Source organism: Mustelus asterias, chromosome 24, assembly GCF_964213995.1.
Source record: "Mustelus asterias chromosome 24, sMusAst1.hap1.1, whole genome shotgun sequence".
Taxonomy (NCBI): Eukaryota; Metazoa; Chordata; class Chondrichthyes; order Carcharhiniformes; family Triakidae; genus Mustelus; species Mustelus asterias.
The window spans coordinates 45,777,639-45,800,733 of NC_135824.1; the positions used below are offsets into that span (position 1 = coordinate 45,777,639).

At 44.5% G+C, this 23,095-nt stretch overlaps 1 protein-coding gene across 2 annotated transcripts in view; it reads left to right on the forward strand.

The window, feature by feature from the left end:
* Positions 1 to 23,003, forward strand: part of zc3h4 (zinc finger CCCH-type containing 4) — a 63,480-nt gene extending 40,477 nt beyond the window's left edge. For both annotated transcript variants that reach the window (XM_078241640.1, XM_078241641.1), the window contains exons 9-12: positions 4,045 to 4,397; positions 9,832 to 10,154; positions 11,663 to 11,905; positions 16,209 to 23,003. In XM_078241640.1, coding sequence (XP_078097766.1) covers positions 4,045 to 4,397; positions 9,832 to 10,154; positions 11,663 to 11,905; positions 16,209 to 17,710 — 2,421 coding nt within the window. In that variant the 3' untranslated portion in view covers positions 17,711 to 23,003. The remainder of the gene's footprint in view (positions 1 to 4,044; positions 4,398 to 9,831; positions 10,155 to 11,662; positions 11,906 to 16,208) is intronic.
* Positions 23,004 to 23,095: the final 92 nt, after the last annotated feature.

Consider the following 23,095-nt stretch of genomic DNA (forward strand, 5'->3'; position numbering starts at 1 on the left):
CCAATCTATTTTCATAACTAAAACTCTCCAGCCCAGGCAACATCCTGGTAAATCTCCTCTCCACCTTTCCCAGTGCTATCACATCCCTCCTCTCATGTGGGTTCCAGAACTGTACACAATACTCTAGCTGTGACCCAACCAACGTTTTATATAGTTCCAGCATAACTTTCCTGTTCTTAAATTCTATGCCTCGGCTAATAAAGGCAAGTATAGCATATGCCTTCTTAACAACTTTATCCACCTGTCCTGCTACCTTGAGGAATCGGTTTACATGCACACCAATGTCCCTCTGATCCTCGGTGTTTCTCAGGGTCCTGCCATTTATAATGTATCCCTTGTCTTGTTCGTCCTGCCCAAGTGCGTCACCTGACACTTATCTGGATTGAATTCCATTTGCTGCTGACCAGCCAGTCTATATCCTCCTGTAATCTAAAGCTATCCTCCTCACTATTTACCACCCCACCAATTTTCATATCACCCGCGAACTTACTCATCAACCCTCCTGCATTCAAGTCTAAATCATTTATATAAACCATAAATAGCAAGGACTGCAACACTGATCCCTGCGGCACCCCACTGGACATGGTCTTCCAGTCACAGCTCCAGGGTCCTGGGTTCGATTCCCGGCTCGGGTCACTGTCTGTGTGGAGTTTGCACATTCTCCCCGTGTCTGCGTGGGTTTCCTCCGGGTGCTCCGGTTTCCTCCCACAGTCCAAAGATGTGCAGGTTAGGTTGATTGGCCTGGTTAAAAATTGCCCCTTAGAGTTCTGAGATGTGTAGGTTAGAGGGATTAGCGGGTAAATATGTGGGGGTAGGGCCTGGGTGGGATTGTGGTCGGTGCAGACTCGATGGGCCGAATGGCCTCCTTCTGCACTGTAGGGTTTCTATGATTTCAGAAAAACCCCTTAACCTCACCCTCTGCTTCCTGCTACTGATCCAATTTGCCAAATTTCCTTGAATCCCATGGGATCTTACCTTCGCTATCAGTCTCCCATGTGGGACTTTGTCAAAAGCCTTGCTGAAGTCCAAGCAGACTGCATCAAATGCATTGCCCTCACCTACACACCAGGTCACCTTATCAAAAAGTTCAATCAAGTTGGTCAGACATGATCTCCTTAACAAAACCATGCTGACTGTTCTTGATTAATCCCTGCCCTTCCAAATGCCGATTCATTCTGTTTCTCAGAATTGCTTCCAATAGTTTCCCACCACTGAGGTTAGACTGACCGGCCTGTAGTTACCTGGTTTATCCCTTCCTCCCTTCTTGAATAATGATACCACATTCACTGTCCTTCAGTCCTCCAGCATCTCTCCCGTGACCAGAGCAAAATTGAAAATTATTGCCAGCGTCCCTGCCATTTCTTCCCTTGCCTCACTCAACAGCCTGGGATATATTTCATCTGGACCTGGAGATCTATCTACTTTTAAGCCTGTCAGACCACTCAGAACCTCCTGTTTGTGTATGTTAATTTCTTTAATTGTATCACAGTCCTTCTCCCTGATTTCTGTTCCTACATTGTCTCTCTCACTAGTGAACACCCACACAAAGGGTGGGATTTCCGGCCCCGCTCACCCCAAGAACGGAAAATTCCACCCGAGGTCAACGGACCTTTGCATGGTCCGCCCCTGCCCACTACGATTCCAGTGGCGGGCAGGACGGGACAATTCCTACCAAAATATTCATTTAGAACCCTACCTACATCCTCCTGCTCCACACACGAATTACCACTGTGGTCCTTCATGGGCCCTACTCTTTCCCTAGTCATCCTTTTATCCTTAATGTTGGCCCTGTACTCTCCCTATTTCCTCCATGAATGCATCCCACTGTTCCATCACAGCTTTACCTAATAGCATTTGCTCCCAGTCCACTCTGGCCAAATCGTATCTGATCTTATTAAAATCAGCTTTCCTCAGTTTATAACTTTGATTTCTGGCCCACCCGTGTCCTTTTCCATAACAAGTTCTGATTGCTGTCTGCAAAATGTTTCCCCACTGATACTCCAACCACTTGCCCGACTTCAGTACCTAAAATTATGTCCAGGACCTCCCCCTCTCTTGTAGGACCTTCTACGCACTGACTTAAAATGGTCTCCTAAATGCATTTTGAGAATTCTGCTCCCTCTAAACCTTTCACACTATGACGACCCCGGTTAATGTTGGGGAAGTGGAAATCCCTCACTATTACTACCCTATTACTTTTACTCTTCTCTGGAATTTGCCTACATATCTGCTCTACTACTTCTCTTGGACTGTTTGGGGGCCTCTCGAACACTCCCAGTAATGTGCTTGCTCCTTTTTGGCTTTTAAGTTCGACCCATATGGCTTCATTAGAAGAGCCTCCTAAGATGTCGTCCCTCCTTACTACTGTCATTGATTCCCTGATCAAAATTACATAAGAACATAAGAAATAGGAGCAGGAGTAGGCGATCTAGCCCCTCGAGCCTGCTCTACCATTCAATAAGATCATGGCTGATCTGAAGTGGATCAGTTCCACTTACCCGCCTGATCCCTATAACCCCTAATTCCCTTACCGATCAGGAATCCATCTATCCGTGATTTAAACATATTCAACGAGGTAGCCTCCACCACTTCAGTGGGCAGAGAATTCCAGAGATTCACCACCCTCTGAGAGAAGAAGTTCCTCCTCAACTCTGTCCTAAACTGACCCCCCTTTATTTTGAGGCTGTATCCTCTAGTTCTAGTTTCCTTTCTAAGTGGAAAGAATCTCTCCATCTCTACCCTATCCAGCCCCTTCATTATCTTATATGCCTCTATAAGATCCCCCCTCAGCCTTCTAAATTCCAACGAATACAAACCCAATCTGCTCTGTCTCTCCTCATAATCAACACCCCTCATCTCTGGTATCAACCTGGTGAACCTTCTCTGCACTCCCTCCAAGGCCAATATATCCTTCCGCAAATAAGGGGACCAATACTGCACACAGTATTCCAGCTGCGGCCTCACCAATGCCCTGTACAGATGCAGCAAGACATCTCTGCTTTGCGACACCCCCTCCTCTTTTACCTGCGTCCTTATCTTGCCTGAGTTCCTATATCCTGGAATATTGAGCTACCAATCCTATGTCTCTCTCAAACATATCTAAGAGACAACAATGACATCAGACCCTGTGTTTTAATTTGTGCCTCAACTCATCTGCCTTGTTCGTCAGACTCTTTGCATTAAAATAAACACCATCCAACCTTGCCAAACTCCCTTGTGCCTTCTCCCACCCCCTTGTCAAGTTAGATTAAACCCTCCCCGACAGGACAAGCAAACCAGTTACATGGAGGGACTGGAAAAGCTGGAGGGTTGTCCTCTTTAGAACTGAGAAGCTTAAGTGGAGATTTGATAAAGGTGCTCAAAATCACGAACGGTTTTGTTAGGGTAAATGAAGAATGGTTGTTTCCAGTGACAAAAGGGTTGGCAATTGGAGGACACAGATCAGCAAAAGAAGCAGAGGCAATATTAAGAAATATTTTTTCACACAGTGGATTGTTGTGATCTGGAAGCACTGCCTGAATGGATGATGGGAGGGTGGTTTAATTGTAAATTTCAAAAGGGAATTAAAATATTTAGAATTATAGAATCCCTACAGTGCAGAAGAAGGCCATTTGGCCCATCGAGTCTGCACCGACAACAATCCCACCCAGGCCCTATCCCTATAACCCCACGTATTTACCCTACTGGTCCTCCTAACACTAAGGAGCAATTTTAGCATAGCCAATTCACCTAACCCGCACAACTTTGGACTGTAGGAGGAAGCTGGAGCACCCGGAGGAAACCCACGCAGACACAGGGAGAATGTGCAAACTCTGCACAGACAGTGACCCAAGTCCGGAATTGAATCCGGGTCCCTGGCGCTGTGAGGCAGCTGTGCTAACCACTGTGCCACCCCTAACTTGAAAATACAAAGCAATGAAGAAAGAACAGGGACATGGGGCATACTGGAAAACTGCCAAAGAACCAGCGCAGGCATGACTGGCACCCTCTATCATTCTATGAACTGATCATTAAATTGGTGATTTTTTTCGTCTTTTCAATCAGATGCTGGCGAGTGAGGCAGAAGCTGGTGCAGAGGATGAGAAGGAAGTAGAAGAGCTAAAGAAGCAAGGAATCACTCCCTTACCAAAGCCGCCACCTGGAGTTGGGTTATTGCCCACACCACCTCGACTGCCAATGCCTCCTCCTTCGAATATCCCCAATGCCCCTCGGCCTCCCATGATGGGGCCGCCTCCGCCACTTGGCCCCCCGCCACCTGGCCCACCGCCAATAGGTCCTCCGCCACCAGGCCCTCCACCTCCTGGACCACCATGTCTACCAGGTCAAAAGAAGATCCCCTCACTCTTCGAGATAGTTGTTCAACCCACTCCACATCTGGTTCATAAAATGGGAATGAGGTAAGCATTTTGTGTTCTACTCTGAAAGTTTGGCACAAGCCTATTAACTTAGACATATGTCAACAGTATAACTGCTATTTTGTTTTTAAAATGATCTTTTTAAAAATAAATGTGAAATATATGATGTGATTAAAGATTGTGCCAAAAATCTGGTTGGGGACCAGTAATATTTTGCTTAAAGTAGACAAAGGTTGAAATCCCAATTTTCCAGTAGGATTTATTTGATTTATTACTGTCACATGTATTGGTATACAGTGAAAAGTATTGTTTCTTGCGTGCTATACAGACAAAGCATACCATACATAGAGAAGGAAACGAGAGAGTGCAGAATGTAGTGTTACAGTCATTGTTAGGGTGTAGAGAAAGATGAACTTAATGCAAAGTAGGTCCATTCAGAATTCTGATGGCAGCAGGAAAGAAGTCGGTTCTTGAGTCGGTTGGTACGTGACCTCAGACATTTGGATCTTTTTCCCGACGGAAGAAGGTGGAAGAGAGAATGTCCGGGGTGAGTGGAGTCCTTAATTATGCCGGCTGCTTTGTCGAGGCAGCGGGAAGTGTAGACAGAGTCAATGGATGGGAGGCTGGTTTGCGTGATGGATTGGGCTAGGAGAATAAAGTCAGAAGATTCCATGCTTTTAAATAAACAAAATAAACTTTACGATATAAAATCTGAAAGTAAAACAATCTACAATTTCTATCTTATACGCTTAACATTCAGAATTAGAATGAGGTAAATATGAATTCCAGACAAACTGGTTGAATATACTACACTGCATTTTAAATGGTAGACGCAACCAAAACAGACCCCATGATTTCTCAGCAACCCATCCAGATATCAGTGACCATTGTGAGTCACAAAATCTCATTAAAACTCTGTCTCCCTCACAAGGGATTTCAACTCTTCACTTTCAAAGCCTCGGAATTATCTTGAAAATCACTGACCGGACTGCTTCAACGACTGCTCATCTCCCAACTCTTTTGCAGACCACTATCTTTATTAAGGTCGTACTGTCCCTGGTTTTCTCTGAACTCCAGTCACCTAGCTGCACCGAGGGAGAAGTGGCTCCTCGACGTCTGAGCCCTAGTCCTCTCCAGAACAAGAGACCTTTCAAAATTTTCTCAGCTCCCCAGGACATCTCGGGAGCTCTAACTTTACCAAATGTCTCCTTGGCCACTTATGTGAGCTGCAAACCACACAAAGTCCAAACTGCTCTTAACCCCTTCACCCAGCAAACACACAGACAGATTGAAACCAGAAAAACATCTTAAGCTCTTCCCATTTCCTTGATGACATAGCCTTTCAAGGTTCACTTAATATTTTTAAACTAATTTAGCTCTAATTCCCAAAGCAAAAATCTCTGTGGACTGCACTTCTTTGCAAGTGATGCAGCCATCGCATCTCCAGTTCTCCAGCTCAAGTAAGCCATCTGCTGTTTCACAGCTCTATCTCTCTATTCTGACTTCATTAAGGGTAATCTTCTGAACTACAATTTTCTTTTAGATGTGCTGGTAATCTCTCAAGCCCAACATTTTAGTTACCTTAACCTTCACAGCTACAGCCTTCCCAGAACTAAAATACCTCTAAAATATTAACGTGAAACATGAATTTGTTATTGATCACAGACTCACCAAATAGGTCTATTTCTTCAAGCCACTGGTCAAAGTACCCTGTTGACTTTTTTAAAACAGGAAATTGTTCATGTGTTGTGAAATGCAGAATCACTGGAGCTAGAATTCTGAGTGTATTCACAGCTGGTTGTTTCCGGATAAAGGAGGATTGAAGACTATGGCTGAAATGTTGGGGTTTAATTGAATCCACAAAGGCCACCTCATAAGGTCAGAAATGGGGATGTTCGCTGTTGACGGCACCATGTTCAGCACTATTCGCGACTCCTCAGATACTGGAGCAGTCCATGTCCAAATGCAGCAATCCCCAGGCTTGTGCTGATAAGTAACATTCATGCCACACAAGTGCTAGGCAATGATCATCTCCAACAGGAGAGGATCTATAACCTTCACCCCTTGACTTACCATTGCTGAATCTCACACTAATCAGGATCCTGGGGGTGACCATTGATCAGAAACGGAACTGGACCAGCCATATCAATACTGTGGCTACAAGAGCAGGTCAGAGGCTGGGAATCCTGTGGTGAGTAACTCACCTCCTGACTGCCCAAAGCCTGTCCACCATCTACAAGGCACAAGTCAGGATTGCGATGGAATACTTACCTGGATAAGTGCAGCTCCAACAACACTGAAGAAGCTTGACACCATCCAGGATAATTTGGCCCACTTGATTGCTACCCCTTCCATAAATATTCAATCCCTCCACCACTGTTCCACAGTGGTAATCATGTGTACAAGATACACTGCAGAAACTCACTAAGGCTCCTTAGGCAGCACCTTCCAAACCCATGACCGTTACCATCCAGAAGGACAAAAACAGATACATGGGAACCTGTGACTTGGAGGTTCCCTTCCAAGTGACTCACCATCCTGACTTGGAAATATATCGCTGTTCCTTCATTATTGCTGGGTCAAAAGTCCTAGAACTCCCTCCCTTTAAACAAAACAAAGGGTCTGCGGGCTTATTGAACCTCCTGTGGGCTTTTCACCTTACCATCCCTTCTTAATGTCTATCAGGAGTGGGTAGTGTATAGACTATTTGTGAGCAGCAATTATTCTAGAAACTTGAATGTGACAGTATACTGTAATAGCTTATATACTGGTTTCCAAAACAGTGATTGTATTGATGATATACCTGCATCCTGAGCTGCACATTGTTATCGCTTATGCTTAAAAACTGAAGTTTGGAGTCACCCCAAATGCAAACTCTGCTGAACGTGACTTCATGACATTTTTGCCCATTGATGGCCTGTTGTTTCTACCCTGAGTCATCCTTACCCCTGAGCTGAGGGTTGTAAGGTTAAAGTCATGCACTAACATTTGCAAAGGTAAGATCTCTAATACATTTTTAATGGAGTGGTGCATTGTTCGAGATTTCATCTTCTTTAGTGAATGCTAAAAGCTGCAATGAGTTGGCATTTGTAGGAGAGGAGATCAAATGAATGAAAGAATTTTGTCACCCAAAACTTTCTTGAAGTGAATGCGATTTTTCCCAAAAAATGGCAAAGTGTCAGGTTCTAACTCTAAACTGGCAGGTTTCCTGTCCAGACCTTCCCCCACCTTGCCATGTTAAAGCAGGGGAGCTGGTTTGGCACTGTCATTGTGAAGGTTGGAGCCTAAAGGTAAGTCCAGCTCCACAGAGCTGGCACCCAATCTCAAAATTAAGGTGAAGACACCCCTCCTCCATTAATGATCGCTGGCATCAACGCCCCCATCCCCAATCAGACCTTCCTACAGTCTCCGTTCCTTCTGGCCCCATCCAATCTGGCACCACCAGGTTGCTGGTGTCAGGGGGCAGTGCTAGGGCCGTGTCCCAGTCCACCCGGGGGCTATACTGGCCTCCGAGACCTTCGTGTGGTCATCGCGTCTGGTTTCCGTTTTTGGAGACCAGTAGTGATTCCTGCTAGTGTAATGTCACGCCTGCGGATGGGAACATATGACATTCCCAGAATATCTGGCGATAAGCCAGTTTTGAATATTCAAATACATGCTAATGAATGGTAATCGGGCTAATGAATGGTAATCGGGCTCATGGCCCCTCACTGGGTGTGACCTAATGACATCGCTGGCGAGAAAGATCTCATTCTGAGACTATCTCATTATGGCCCCCTCACAAGAGTTTCTGGTCATAACTGGATTTGTACCTGTGCCGAATGGGGCTGGAAAATTGCCTCAGATGTTTCTAATGCTGCGAAAAGGAAGGTTTATTGGGAATATTTGTTGCTGTAGAATGTTTGTTTCCTAAGATCTGTCAATTTAGCCCTTTTGCCTCTGCATCACCCTTTTCAGCTGTGACAGCTACTCAGCCACTTTCCTATAAAACTGAAACCATAAAACCATAAGATATAGGAGCAGAATTAGGCCATTCGGCCCATCGAGTCTGCTCCACCATTCACTCATGACTGATATGATTCTCATCCCCATTCTCCTGCTTTCTCCCTGTAACCCTTGATCCCCTTATTGATCAAGAACCTATCTATCTCTGTCTTAAAGACACTCAATGACCTGGCCTCCACAGCCCTCTGTGGCAATGAGTTTCACAGATTCACCACCCTCTGGCTGAAGAAATTCCTCCTCATCTCAGTTTGAAAGGAGCGTCCCTTTACTCTGAGGTTGTGCCCTCGAGTTCTAGTCTCTCCCACTAGTGGAAACATCCTCTCCACGTCCACTCTATCTAGGCCTCTCAGTATTCTGTAAGTTTCAATTAGATTCCCCCCCATCCTTCTAAACTGAGTATAGATGCAGACTTCTCAACTGCTCCTCATATGATAAACTCTTAATTCCTGGGATCACTCTTATGAACCTCCCCTGGATCCCCTCCAAGGCCAGCACATCCTTCCTTAGGTATGGGGCCCAAAACTGCTGACAATATTCCAAATGGGGTCTGACCAATGCCTTATACAGCCTCAGCAGTACATCCCTACTCTTTTATTTTAGTCCCCTAGAAATGAATGCTAACATTGAATTTGCCTTCCTGACTGCCAACTGAACCTCCATGTTAACCTCAAGAAAGTCCTGAACCAGGATTCCCAAGTCCCTTTGTGCTTCAGATTTCCAAAACCTTTCCCCATTTAGAAAATAGTCGTCTACTCTATTCTTCCTACCAAAGTGCATAGCCTCACACTTTCCCACATTGTATTCCATCTGCCACTTCTTTGCCCACTCTCCAAGCCTGTCCAAGTCATTCTGCAGCCTCCCCACTTCCTCAACATTACCTGTCTCTCTACATATCATGCCCTCAGTTCCATCTTCCAGATCATTAATGTATATAGTGAAAAGTTGTGGTCCCAACACTGACCCCTGTGGAACACCACTGGTCACCGGTTGCCATCCTGAAAAGGATCCCCTTATCCCCACTCTCTGCCTTCTGTCTGTCAGCCAATCTTCTAAACATGCCAGTACCTTGCCTCGAACACCATTGGCTCTTAGCTTATTTAGCAGCCTCCTGTTAGGCACCTTGTCAAAGGCTTTCTAGAAATCCAAATAAATTATGTTCACTGGCCGTCCTTTGTCTAACTTCATTACCTCCTCAAAGAAGGCTAACAGATTTGTCAGACATGACCTCCCTTTGACAAAGCCGTGCTGACTCAGCCCTATTTTACTATGCATTTCCAAGTACGGCAAGCATCTGACGTGTAGACTGAAGTAAACTCACAGAATCCTATGAAACTAAGACAATATTTGCTGTAATGTTTGGTTTTATGCAGGAAGAATGCAATTGTCCTCAAAGGGTAAGGTTGTAAAAATGTAGTTTGCAAACTAAGGATGAGTTTATGAATAACATTGGCCAATTTCTTTTTCCACATAGGCCTCGGTTTCCACCACCGCCTCCTGGGTTCCCAGGGCCTCCAGGACCTCCCGGGCCACCAGGACCTCCTCCAGGTATGGGACCAGGAGCCGGTCCCATGCCTGGCCCAATGCCTGGACCCATGCCAGGCCCTGGCCCAGAGGAGATGCCGTTAGGCCCAGGAATGAACCCAGGACCGCCAGTAGGACCAGGCCCTCCAATGCCGCCGTTCATGCAAGGAGATCCAGGAATGATGCCTCCTGTTCCCGCTGAACCCAATTTCTATGAAAACTACTATCAGCAACAGGGAATGCAGATGGACCTTGGTCAAGATGGAGGGGAAGGTAGGATGCCCTTTCCAATCCGGACATTGATGAATTTGAGCAAATATCCATTTATTTTGCATTAAAATAAATGACAGTCACAAATAGAAAATGTGTTTACCTTAAAATTGGAGATTGATTGCTTAAAAACCGATGAAGGGAAGTGACTGACAAAACTGAAGTTTTGATGTGTCTTTCCAATTTTACAGATTTGGTGATTAAAAATGCTCTGACCTTTTTTCTTCCTCCTTCACAACAATTCATTTTTTAGCTAACGCGACGTATTGGAGCATCAAAATGCACGAGTGCATTGGGGATTTTATATCCCATTCTTCATTCTTCGTCATGCTGAGTTATTCATCTGACCTCTTCTTGCCATTGTCTCTTTGGGAAGAAATCATTGGAGCAACAGTTGCCCAGAATCCTGTGTGGCTCCACCAGACAGTCAAAGAGCACTCTTGGCAAAGTTGGAAGAGCAAAATGATCTTACAACTTCTTTAGCGAAAGTTTATTTATTAACGTCACAAGTAGGCTGACATTAACACCGCAATGAAGTTACTGCGAAAATCCCCTCGTCGCCACACTCCGGCGCCTGTTTGGGTAACACTGAGGGAGAATTTAGCATGGCCAGTGCACCCTAACCAGCACGTCTTTGGACTGTGGGAGGAAACCGGAGCACCCGGAGGAAACCCACACAGACGGTGACTCAAGCCGGGATTCGATCCTTAGTCCCTGACGCTGTGAGGCAGCAGTGCTAACCACTGTGCCACCATGCTGCCCTGATGTAGTGTAAGGAAAAAATGGAGGGATTTCCCCCTTCATTAGATGATGAATTAGAGAAATGTCCATCTTTTTGCTCAGCGGTTTCTAGACTTCAGGAGTTGTTTCGAGGAGAGACTTGACAAATTAGGCCTTTATTCTCTCGAATTCAGAAAGTTGAGGGGCGATCTGAAACAAGTCTACAAAATATTTACAGGGAAGGACAGGGTGGATAAGGACAAACTGTTTTCACTAGTTGAAGGCTCTAGAATCAGGGGCTGTAATCTAAACATTAGGGACAAGCCGTTCAAGAGAGATGTTAGAACTTCTACACGCAGAGAGTGGTGGATGTTTGGAACTCACTTCCTCGAACAGGCGGTGGATGCTGGTTACATTGTTAGGTTTCAGTATGAGGTAGACAAATTTTAATTGAGCTGGGGTATCAAGGGATATGAGCTGTAGATCAGCCATGATCTTATTGAACGGCAGAGCGGGCTCAAGGGGCTGAATGGCCTACTCCTGTTCCTATGTTCCTAGACCCCCCCCCCCCCCAAACCAACCCTCCAACTATAAACCCTATGGAGCAACATTGAAACAGCATGATTACCCCAAAAAATGACTATTGAACTGCTATGAATTGAATAGAAATATAACAATGTGTTGAAGCGAGTAGTCTTTTTTGAGAAAAGGTTGAATTTAATGATATGTGTGAGAATTCAGCCAGTTCCACAGAATGCAACCTTACCCCTCAATGCTGACTGTATTGCCAGGTGACTATGAAGAGATGGATGAAGGAGACGGCCAGCCAGTTCTGCTGCCACAGATTGAGGAAATGGAGGCTGAGGAGAATGGAAGTGTCTCACCCAATCAGAAAGGCAATGTAAATATCCCTGATTTCCTTCCTGCGGCTCAGCGAGCACTATTTCTCCGCATCCAACAAAAACAGCAGGAGGAAGAGGAGAAGGCAAAGAGAAGAGCTGAGAGCAGCCAGCGGGAGAAGGAAAATGAGGAGGGTGAGTACATAGCTTTTATATTCCAATTAGGCCTCTATTCACAAGTAACAAGGAAGCAGATTTTTTTCCAGTGATCCTTAAATTGTGTGCGATTGTAATACACAATATTTGAAATCTTGTTGCAAGTCTGAGAATTTCATACCTTGTGTAAACTGTACCTTCCTTCAGTCAAACCAATGTTGAATGTGTTGATCAAATCCACAACGGTAGAAACCATTCATTGGGGTCAAATTTCAAGATGTGGAGATGCCGGTGTTGGACTGGGGTAAACACAGTAAGAAGTTTAACAACACCAGGTTAAAGTCCAACAGGTTTATTTGGTAGCAAAAGCCGCAAAAGCTTTTGCTACCAAATAAACCTGTTGGATTTTAACCTGGTGTTGTTAAACTTCTTACTGTGTCAAGTTTCAAAGCAGTGGTCAAAGACTTCATTTTGAGAGTATCGGTAGTCTTTGTCAGGCTGTAAGGTGCTGCTCTGCCTAAAGATGGGCTACAATGCACATTTTTCAGGGAGACTTGTCCCTCTCCCATGTGAACTGCATCTCCTTCTACCTGATACTGGCCAACATTGACACTAAGACCCACGTTTTGCAACATTAAGTAGGAAGGGAAAAGCTATTTGGCTCATTAATCCAGACAGAATCTTCACTTTCTTTCCCCCACACCCCCACCATCCCCAATACAGCATCTAGCTTTTAAATTATGTCAGTGGGTCATCTTCGCTCTTCTGCCCAAAAGTCTGCTCCACCGGTTAATACTCTGTGTATATTTTTGCCATCCCCATAAAGACCAATAACTTCTAAAAAAGATGAATTTTGCAAAAGATCAGCAACAATAACCGAAGGTCAAGATGTCACTTTTTAAGACTTTTAAAAAGTAGGCCATTTACTGTAGCACAACCTAAAACCAAGACAGATCAAACGTCAATTACCAGGCATCTGAAACCTCAAACTAAAGAAAAAGTTCCATGAACTAGCTAACATAAAATATGGCTCACAAAACACTTCTTTCTGCTCCGTGCTTCTGGCAGATATGTAACATTAATGGAACAGTCTTAATGTTACACCCAGCTCACCAGCAAAGGTTCACCACTCTTCTCCACGGGAGGTTGAAACGTCCAGTGTCCTTTGACAGTCATTCCACTCCACCGGCGTTCTAGAACAAAGAACAATACAGCACAGGAACAGGCCCTTCGGCCCTCCAAGCCCGCGCCGCTCCCTGGTCCAAACTAGACCATTCTTTTGTATCCCTCCATTCCCACTCCGTTCATGCAGCTATCTAGATAAGTCTTAAACATTCCCAGTGTGTCCGCCTCCACCACCTTGCCTGGCAGCGCATTCCAGGCCCCCACCACCCTCTGTGTAAAATACGTCCTTCTGATATCCGTGTTAAATCTCCCCCCCCCTCACCTTGAACCTATGACCTCTCGTGAACGTCACCACCGACCTGGGAAAAAGCTTCCCACCGTTCACCCTATCTATGCCTTTCATAATTTTATACACCTCTATTAGGTCACCCCTCATCCTCCGTCTTTCCAGTGAGAACAACCCCAGTTTACCCAATCTCTCCTCATAACTAAGCCCTTCCATACCAGGTAACATCCTGGTAAACCTCCTCTGCACTCTCTCTAAAGCCTCCACGTCCTTCTGGTAGTGTGGCAACCAGAACTGGGCACAGTATTCCAAATGCGGCTGAACCAACGTTCTATACAACTGTAACATCAGACCCCAACTTTTATACTCTATGCCCCGTCCTATAAAGGCAAGCATGCCATATGCCTTATTCACTACCTTCTCCACCTGTGACGTCACCTTCAAGGATCTGTGGACTTGCACACCCAGGTCCCTCTGCGTATCTACACCCTTTATGGTTCTGCCATTTATCGTATAGCTCCCCCCTACGTTAGTTCTACCAAAATGCATCACTTCGCATTTATCTGGATTGAACTCCACCTGCCATTTCTTTGCCCAAATTTTCAGCCTATCTATATCCTTCTGTAGCCTCTGACAATGTTCCTCACTATCTGCAAGTCCAGCCATTTTCGTGTCGTCCGCAAACTTACTGATCACCCCAGTTACACCTTCTTCCAGATCGTTTATATAAATCACAAACAGCAGAGGTCCCAATACAGAGCCCTGCAGAACACACTAGTCACATGCATCCAGCCGGAAAAAGACCCTTCCACTACCACCCTCTGTCTTCTGTGACCAAGCCAGTTCTCCACCCATCTAGCCACCTCCCCTTTATCCCATGAGATCCAACCTTTTTCACCAGCCTACTGTGCAGGACTTTGTCAAACGCTTTACTAAAGTCCATAAAGACGGCATCCACGGCCCTTCCCTCGTCAACCATTCTAGTCACTTCTTCAAAAAACTCCACCAGGTTAGTGAGGCATGACCTCCCTCTCACAAAACCATGCTGACTATCGTTAATGAGTTTATTCCTTTCTAAATGCGCATACATCCTATCTCTACGAATCCTCTCCAACAACTTCCCTAACACGGACGTCAGGCTCACCAGTCTATAATTTCCCGGGTTATCCTTCCTACCCTTCTTAAATAACGGGACAACATTAGCTATCCTCCAATCCTCTGGGACCTCACCTGTGTCCAGTGACGAGACAAAGATTTGCGTCAGAGGCCCAGCGATTTCATCTCTCGTCTCCCTGAGCAGCCTTGGATAGATTCCATCAGGCCCTGGGGATTTGTCAGTCTTTATATTCCCTAAAAAACCTAACACTTCCTCCCTTGTAATGGAGATTTTTGCTAACGGGTCAACACTCCCCTCCGAGACACTCCCAGTCAACACATCCCTCTCCTTTGTGAATACCGACGCAAAGTATTTATTTAGGATCTCCCCTACTTCTTTGGGCTCTAAGCATAATTCCCCACTTTTGTCCCTGAGGTCCAATTTTTTCCCTGACAACCCTTTTGTTCCTAACGTATGAATAAAATGCCTTGGGATTCTCCTTAATCCTGTCTCCTTAATCCTGGAACTTGGCAATTCACACCTCAATGAATCCCCATTTTCCCTAAATCTTCATGAGCCCTATGCGTTCCGTTTCCTTTCTTTGGAACAGAAACAGTACCCTCAAAAGCATCCTGTTTGAGCTTTTCCACAAGCAGGTTTTCCCTGCTTCTCCGCAGCAGCAGATTCTGTTCTGTGAGTTATGTCTGTTTTACAGGAGGTGCTGGAAACTACACGCAACACCCAATGGGATTCTATTTGACTTTTTATCTCCATGGCAACCTGAGATACTTCTTAGGACGGAAATGTTTACCAGGAATACACCACCCCCCTTTTCAGAACTTTGTTTCACTACAAGTTAAAGGGATATTTTAAGAATGAATCATCTTGAAAAGTTCAGCATTCATGGCAATATGAACATTTTTTTCCAGTTTGAAACCCAGTTCCCTCAAAATAATATCTGAGATTTAAGTTGACGTAGTGAAATTTTTCTTTATATTTTAATATTTTAAAAAAATTAATTCATGTGATGTGGGCGTCGCTGGCTGGGCCAGCATTCATTACCCATCTCTAATTGCCCTTGAACTGAATGGCTTCCATTCAGTTAAAAGTTAAAGTTTATTTATTAGTCACAAGTAAGGCTTACATTAACACTGCAATTAAGTTACTGTGAAATACCCCTAGTCGCCACAGTTCGGGCCTGTTCGGGTCAATGCACCCTAACCAGCAAGTCTTTCAGAGGAGGAAACCGGAGCACCCGAAGGAAACCCACGCAGACATGGGGAGAACGTGCAAACTCCACACAGACAGTGACCCAAGCCGGGAATTGAACCTGGGTCCCTGGCACTGTGAAGCAGCAGTGCTAACCACTTGCTACTGTGCTGCCCAGAGTGCAGCATCAACCACATTGCTGTGGCTCTGGAGTCAGATGGAGGCCAGGTCAGGTAAGGACAGCAGATTTCCTTCCCTAAAGGACATCAGTGAACCAGGTGGATTTTTCCGACAATGGTTTCATGGTCATCAGCAGATTTTTAAATCCAGATTTTTATTGAATTCATATTCCACCATCTGCCCTGGTGGGATTCGAACCCGAGTTCCCAGAACATTACCCTGAGTCTCTGGATCACTAGCCCAGTAGCAATACCACTACACCACTGCTTTCGTCTTAGTTATTTTACCTTGCATGGCTATGCTGGACTATTAGACAAACTGATTGTATGCAAAATAACAGCACAAAGTATATTAAAATTCTATGCTTTTTCTTAACTTGATCAAAGTATCACACCTAAGCTGGAATAACTGCTGCAGTATGAAGTCATGTGTTGTGTGTTTTGTAGGTGATGGTGATAATTGGTACTCGAGTGATGAAGAGGAAGGTGGGAGTAGCATGAGCTCCATATTAAAAACTCTCCGTCAGCAATCTGCTAGCAAACCTCAAGCGCAAGCCCAGTGGACGGCGCATAGCAGCAATGGCAACAGCCAGAGCGCTGCTGATCCACGTCTTCAGAAGGAGAGGCAGGCGAATGTGAACAGACCCGTGGATCCTCGGATTTCGAGGGATCCCAGGCTTTCTCGAAGCACAGAGAACACGTCAGGAAGCTCTGGATCTGATGCAGCTGCTCCAGAAAGCTGGACTGGAACTGTGCTGAAAGGAGATGCTGCTCAACAGACTGCCCCTGCCAGTGTAAAACCTCAAGCAGCAGTTAGTGAGGAGGAAGGAGAGAGGATTCTGAGGGACAGGGCAGTCACCATCCCTCTTGATCCGCTGCCAGGTTTTCCCCTGAGGGATCCTAGGTGTCAGCTCAAACAGTTCAGCCATATTAAAATGGACATCTCCCTGGGGAAGCCTCATTTTGCTAAAAGTGTTTTGTGGAGCCCCGAGGATCTGATCCCACTGCCTATTCCGAAGCCAGATCCTGTTGCTGTTCCTGTGCCCTTCCCAGCATTGGACCCTCGGTTAAACCGTTCTCCGCAAACTGGACCTTCAGACCCCAGGCAGCGCAACACTGAGCCAATAGTGGAGCCCCTCCAGCCAGCACCTGCTTCTGCCCTTCCAGACTTGGGCTTATTGTCCAGACTGTTGAAGAGTGTGGATGCTACAGCAACCAAGGTGACCACACAGAGCGACAAACCTTCTGACCCCAGGGTGCGAAAGACGCCTGCTGACCCAAGACTGCAGAGGTCCACTACTGGACCCCAACCCTCCAGTTCGCAATCTGGCAAGACCGTGGAACAAGCTGAGCCCTCTGTTGCCCCTGTAGGGAAGGATGTGGGTGCTGGACTTGCACCATATGATCCCAGATTGGTTACTGTTGGTGGGAAGGGCAGAGGAGGAGGTGGAGGACAGAGTACTATGCTGAGTGGCATTAGTTTGTATGATCCAAGAACTCAGAGTGCTCCGAGTGCAAATGTCAGAAGCGTAGAGCCTTCCATTGAAGATAACCTTCAGCCTAAAGGTTCGGATACACCGAAAAGCACCATTAAGCCGAAGGAGCCGTTGTTTGTAAGGAAATCGGCCTTGGATCAACTGGGAAATGAAAAGTCAGGTTCAGAAACTTGCACAGACAGATATAACAGTTACAACAGGCCCCGGCCGAAGCCAGCCACTCCTGCTGCCCCCTCACAGGAGACGGCTCAGACTGGAGTGCACAGCCTCCCAGTGCAATCTCTGTTTGGACTGGTACATCCACAGTTCTCTGAGGTGAAGCAGAGCAGTAAATCTGGCTCAGGTAGCCCCTTTGGTGGGAGCAGCCCTCACGAAGAAAGCGAGCAGGACACAACCTCGCTGAAGGATGTTTTTAAAGGTTTCGATCCAACTGCATCACCATTTTGTCAGTAAATTGTAAAAGGACAGTGAATGCTGCATTTTATATATATATATATATATAAAACCTCACAGCAAGGGCTGGACACAGTGTTGGGCAACCTTTTATCATATTCTTTAACTTTGTAATTTAATACAGTGGTAAATGTGAATATGCTTTAGAAAGCAGTGATAGAATTCTCTGAGCTGGAGTTTAGTCAGTTCAAAAGACCAATATCTGAACGCAACGTGTGATTTAGGTCATTAATTCAGACTCTTGAGAAACAGGACCAGTAGAAATGTCCAATTATTGGCTCTTAAACATTCATTCTGAAAGAAAAGTCAATCTGCTCAAAGGTAGGCGCTTACCTGTGACAAGATGGTGAGCTCCTACCCATGTTGCAAAAATAATTCGAGTAGAAAATGAGATTGGGTTTTCTTTTGACAGGGCTCTTGTTAGAAACACAGCAGTGTAGTTACGTGTAGAAGTGCATAATTGACATTGAATGTGGGTATGATATGTTCTGAGTTGAATGATGTGTTTGTGCAGTGACCCTCCGACACATTCAGATGAGAGTCTTGTTCTGCGGGTTCCCGAGTTTGTTTCATCCTGCTCGAGGTGGGGGGTGAAGAGGTTGAGAGGCTACGATGTGTCACTGTGCCACATAAATACGATCGCCTGCGGCCTCTGAGGCACCAGCTATCCCCAGTCTGCGAGGTAGAACCCCCAGAAAGATTTCGCACGTAAGGCTGTGAAACTCCCCAGACTTATAAACAAAAAACCCCCTCAGAAACGTTGAATGTCTTAAACATGTATTTTAAAAATACACACATATATTTGTATATAAACTGTATTCTTGATAAACTGAGGGACAGAGTATTGAAGAATAACAGAGAATCTTTCCAAAAAAATGTATTAAATAAAACGAAGCACCTCTTGATCTCTGCTCGCCTGGAAATGGTGGCAAGAACAGGCCATTGTTTGTGTGCATTCCAAATCGTGTCCAAATTGGACACGGGTGTCTTCCAGGTTACCAAGGCTTTCTTAACGCCAGATTTCCACTATCCATGACATTTCCACAACAGACTCCAAATACTGTACATTGAAGCATTTCTTCTGTGGAGAAATCGTACGCAAGGTGCTGCTTTGTTTTACTTTTATCTTTATACGGTAAATATGTACAGAATGCAGAGAAAAAGGCTAGCGTTCACACAGTTTTAGGCCTGTTTGTATCTGTAGCTTAGGCACTGAAGAATCAGAGATTGATGGATTAGTGTAGAATAATCTGTGAAGAAAATAAAATGTTTTTTTTCTGTCATAAGGCTCCCACATTTCCTAAAATCCAGATTAGATGAACAATAACAAAATAATTTTGTTTTTAATAGTCTGTGTAAATATGTAGGGTTTGCTGTTAAAATGTATATTGTAACAGAGTTTCCACAAACACTGCACTAATGCCGATGAAAGCGTTTAAATTATTTTTTTACTCGTTAACTGTAAGGTGCTTCTGTGCATCGCTGCACTTAGTAGCAGGAGCAATTCTCCAGTTACAGTGCTGTAACTTTGACGCTGTGCTTCCTTGTCAGGTGTTGTGAATTTTCAAAGTTCCCAAACAGATCCGATCGGGCTAACCATCTGAATCGGCCTCAGTACCGCCGAGGGGCGGCGCAGTGGTTAGCGCTGCTGCCCCACAGTGTCAGGGACCCAGGTTCGATTCCCGGCTTGGGTCACTGTCTGTGCAGAGTCTGCACGTTCTCCCCACGTTCTGCGTGGGTTTCCTCCGGGTGCTCCAGTTTCCTCCCACAGCCCGAAAGACGTGCTGATTAGGTGCATTGGCCGTGCTAAATTCTCCCTCAGTGTACCCGAACAGGCGCTGGAGTGTGGCGACTCGGAGATTTTCACAGTAACTTCATTGCAGTGTTAATGTAAGCCTACTTGTGACACTAATAAATAAACTTCAAGCAAGTCACATTCCTTTATTACCGTAGAGCTGTAGAGCAAATGCGTTCCCAGCAGATGCTGCTGAGTTATCAGCAGAGCTGTGTTGGTGGTCAGAAAGCTGTCAAATAGTGTCAACAAGGTTTGGACTGTGACCAGGGTATGTGTATTCACTACTGGCCTTGGGAGTTGGCACCACAGGATTAGCTTGTGACCGTGAGGCCAACTAAAGGTGAATAAGTATGGCTAAGACTTAGTGGGATGGGGTAGCAACATTATGATGGGTTAATGTTGGGTGTACACTCAACTGTGTGCACTTGGGGCCAAAGGCAATGGTGTTTTGGTTGGTTAATTAGTTGGGCAGTGTTAGAATCCTGTTAGCGCTACGTATAGTATAGACGACTGTGATAAGGTGTGACACTAGGATCAGCAGCAACTTTGCACTAGGAAGACTGTCTGTGGAGTTTACTTGGCAATGATGCTGTCTAGAAGTGAGGTGGCTCTATAGCTTGTGGGATAGCAATTACCTTATACAGTTCAGCCAAATATATTTTTATTAACATTTAGTACAGTGATTAGCATGTAGTGTACTTGAGTGGTGTAATCAATATTTATTACACAAAGTTGCAACTCTGTTTGACTATTCAGCTCCCAGTGTGAAGCAGCTGGCTGGTGTCACACAGTGCATTATTCTAAGTTGTGTTTACATTCTGTATGAACTGTACGTAATATTTACAATATCTGATATTTTGAATGTTTTAACAGGTCTAAGCCGATATTGGGGTGCAGAGAGTGTTGTGAGATGCAGGAGCACTGATTCCTTTAAAACCTGTAGATCTGGCGCTCAACTCTTTTCATTTGCTTTCAAAATATTTGTTCTATATCACTAACATTTTGGAGATTATGTCCTTTTTAATGAAGTGTATTTATATCTTTTATGTACAAATTGCTGAGGATCTGTATAAATTATTTGCACTTTTCCATTTCAAAATGTGTGCGGGGTGTTTGAGAGGAACTCCTATTATCTTGGATACTTGAGCAATGTAAGCAACCAGCCATTTATTACAAGGAGCAATCTTTGCCTGGTGTTAGCAATACCCACAATCTCCGTCAAGCTTCATTCCAGGGCTAGGGTGGGCTGATATTTGAAGCACATTCTGTTGCATAAATATCACTTGAAATAATTATGACAATTATCTTAATTTTATTGATTTTTAAAGTCTGATGTGAAAGCTTCCTCACTCAGTCTTCGTTTGCCTCGTTAACTGATACTAAAAGTGGGAAAATGGCCAAAAAAAAGATGTTGGTTTGTGAAGCTTTGATTTGTGGCCCTTGTATATCTGTCAGTGAACAAGCACAGTCACTGAGTCACCTTGTTTTTGCCAGTTATAGTAATGGGAAACAAGGTGTGAATTCTAAACAACATATCCATTCTATGCTTGCTTTTGCCGCAAGATAAAAGTTGTAACTTCTAAACGTCCAAATAGGAATTGTTCCATTTTAAGAAATTTAAGCTGTTTAAAAAAAAAAGTGGAAATCCAATCCCTTTGCATGTGCAGTGTTAACAACACAGGGCACCCAGGAATGAGCTAACATGGGCAGGATTTTCCGGCCGTGCTCACCCCAAAACCGGAAAATCCCACCTGAGAGCAATGGACCTTTGCATGGTGTCCCCCCGCCCTCTACGATTCCCATGCCGGGCAGGATGGGAAAATTCCCCTTGTAGTTAGTGTAGATTCGAGATGGCTCTCAAATTTATAATATAGTTCCCAGGTGACACATAATAAAATTACCCTTTGGCTATTTTCACCGATCTAGTCAGGGCACCAGTTGTGATCCAATTGAATCCAAATAAAATTGGATTTGCCTTTGATGTGTCGCATGTTAATAAAAATGCAATGCATTCACCATTCTAAGTCCAACAGAAATTGAGCCACGGTTTAATTTCTGGGTTGGCTAAAGTTAAAGCAATCAGTTTTACCAAGTTTGCGGTTTCTGAAGTCTATGCAACATTAGATGGGAGAATATATTCTGCATTATTCATGCTCCATCAGTCTGCAGTGTTGTTATGGGAGGAAATTAGGGGCTTGCGCTTTTAATTCTATAACTAAGGGTTACTGAAAAGCTAGCTTGGAGTGACATACGTGGTTTTATATTGGACGGGGTGGAGGGGATGGTTTTATTTGGGATTTAAGCCTGTCATCTCACCGCTTGCAGCAGTCGATTCCCAGAGGGAGGGAGGACAAAGCATGAGGCCAGGTCCAAACTTGCTGATCAAGGTTTAAAATTGAGGGTGAATCTAAATGGAAAATATCCTTCACACGGCAGTGTTATCACGTTAAAACGTTATTGAACCAAATTTGGATTCAGTTTGGAGTGGCCAAGCAGACCGCCGCTGTGCACACTGCATTTGTGGAGACATTTTGAACCATTTATACTGCAAATGTATTCTTGGATTGGGATTATTCAAAGGGTTTGAGGCTGGGACCTGATGCTGTGCCATTATCAGAGAACGCTCTGTATTGAAATTGCATCAAAATTTCATCAGTGGGTTTGATAAAGGATTGGGATGCGATTAAAAAGATCCATGAAGAGAAGTTGGTCAGAGTATAATCCTTGATGTATACAGGATGAAAACCCCATTGCTGCCTTGATTCCAATCCACCTTGTGACTGGTGATTGTTTTAAACATACTGTGTATACAGTGGTGTGCCAATTCTATAATGAACTAGAAGAATTTAAATCGATTCAAGTGGTTCCTCCGATAGGATCACAGAAGTCTTGGTTCAGATTGATCAGACCTTCCTAGTTACACACTGGTTTTTTATTGCTGGATTGGTTATTAATTAGATTGGATTGATGTAAATGCTGAGTTTTAATGGTTTGCCTAATGTATGTAACAGAATTAGCCAAACCTCACACCTTTTCTTAGGCCGAATACAGCACCTGCACTGATTCCTATACCAGTTGTTCAGCTAACCTGACAAGCAAACACAGCTACAAGTTACATGACTTTGCTATTTGATGAGTGGCAGCTAAAATCACCACAAGAGATGTACAACATACGGTAAAGTGTTGCCTCATGCTGGGTCCAGTCTCTTCACACAATTCCCACAAATCTGTTTTCCTCGTGTATGTAAAAAAGAAAAGAATCAGTCTTTGTATTTAACTGTCTTTAAAATTATCATATTAACTGGTTAAACTCTATGTATCTTTCAACAAAAGATGCTATTTGAAGAGGGGCGGCATGCGGAAGTTAGTTTAAGTGTGTTACTTTGCACCCTTAAACATCAGAATCACATGTCATTTGTGCTAGATAGATTATATTGTCATGTATCCTTCATCCGTTTTTAACCAAGCTAATAAAAAGTGCAGTATTGATATTTTATTCTTGGTGATGGGTGCGTCAGCTTGGTCTTTTTGAGGCTGTGATTAGTTTCAGTGCTGATAGATTATGATTCACATTCTCGATTGCTGGAAAG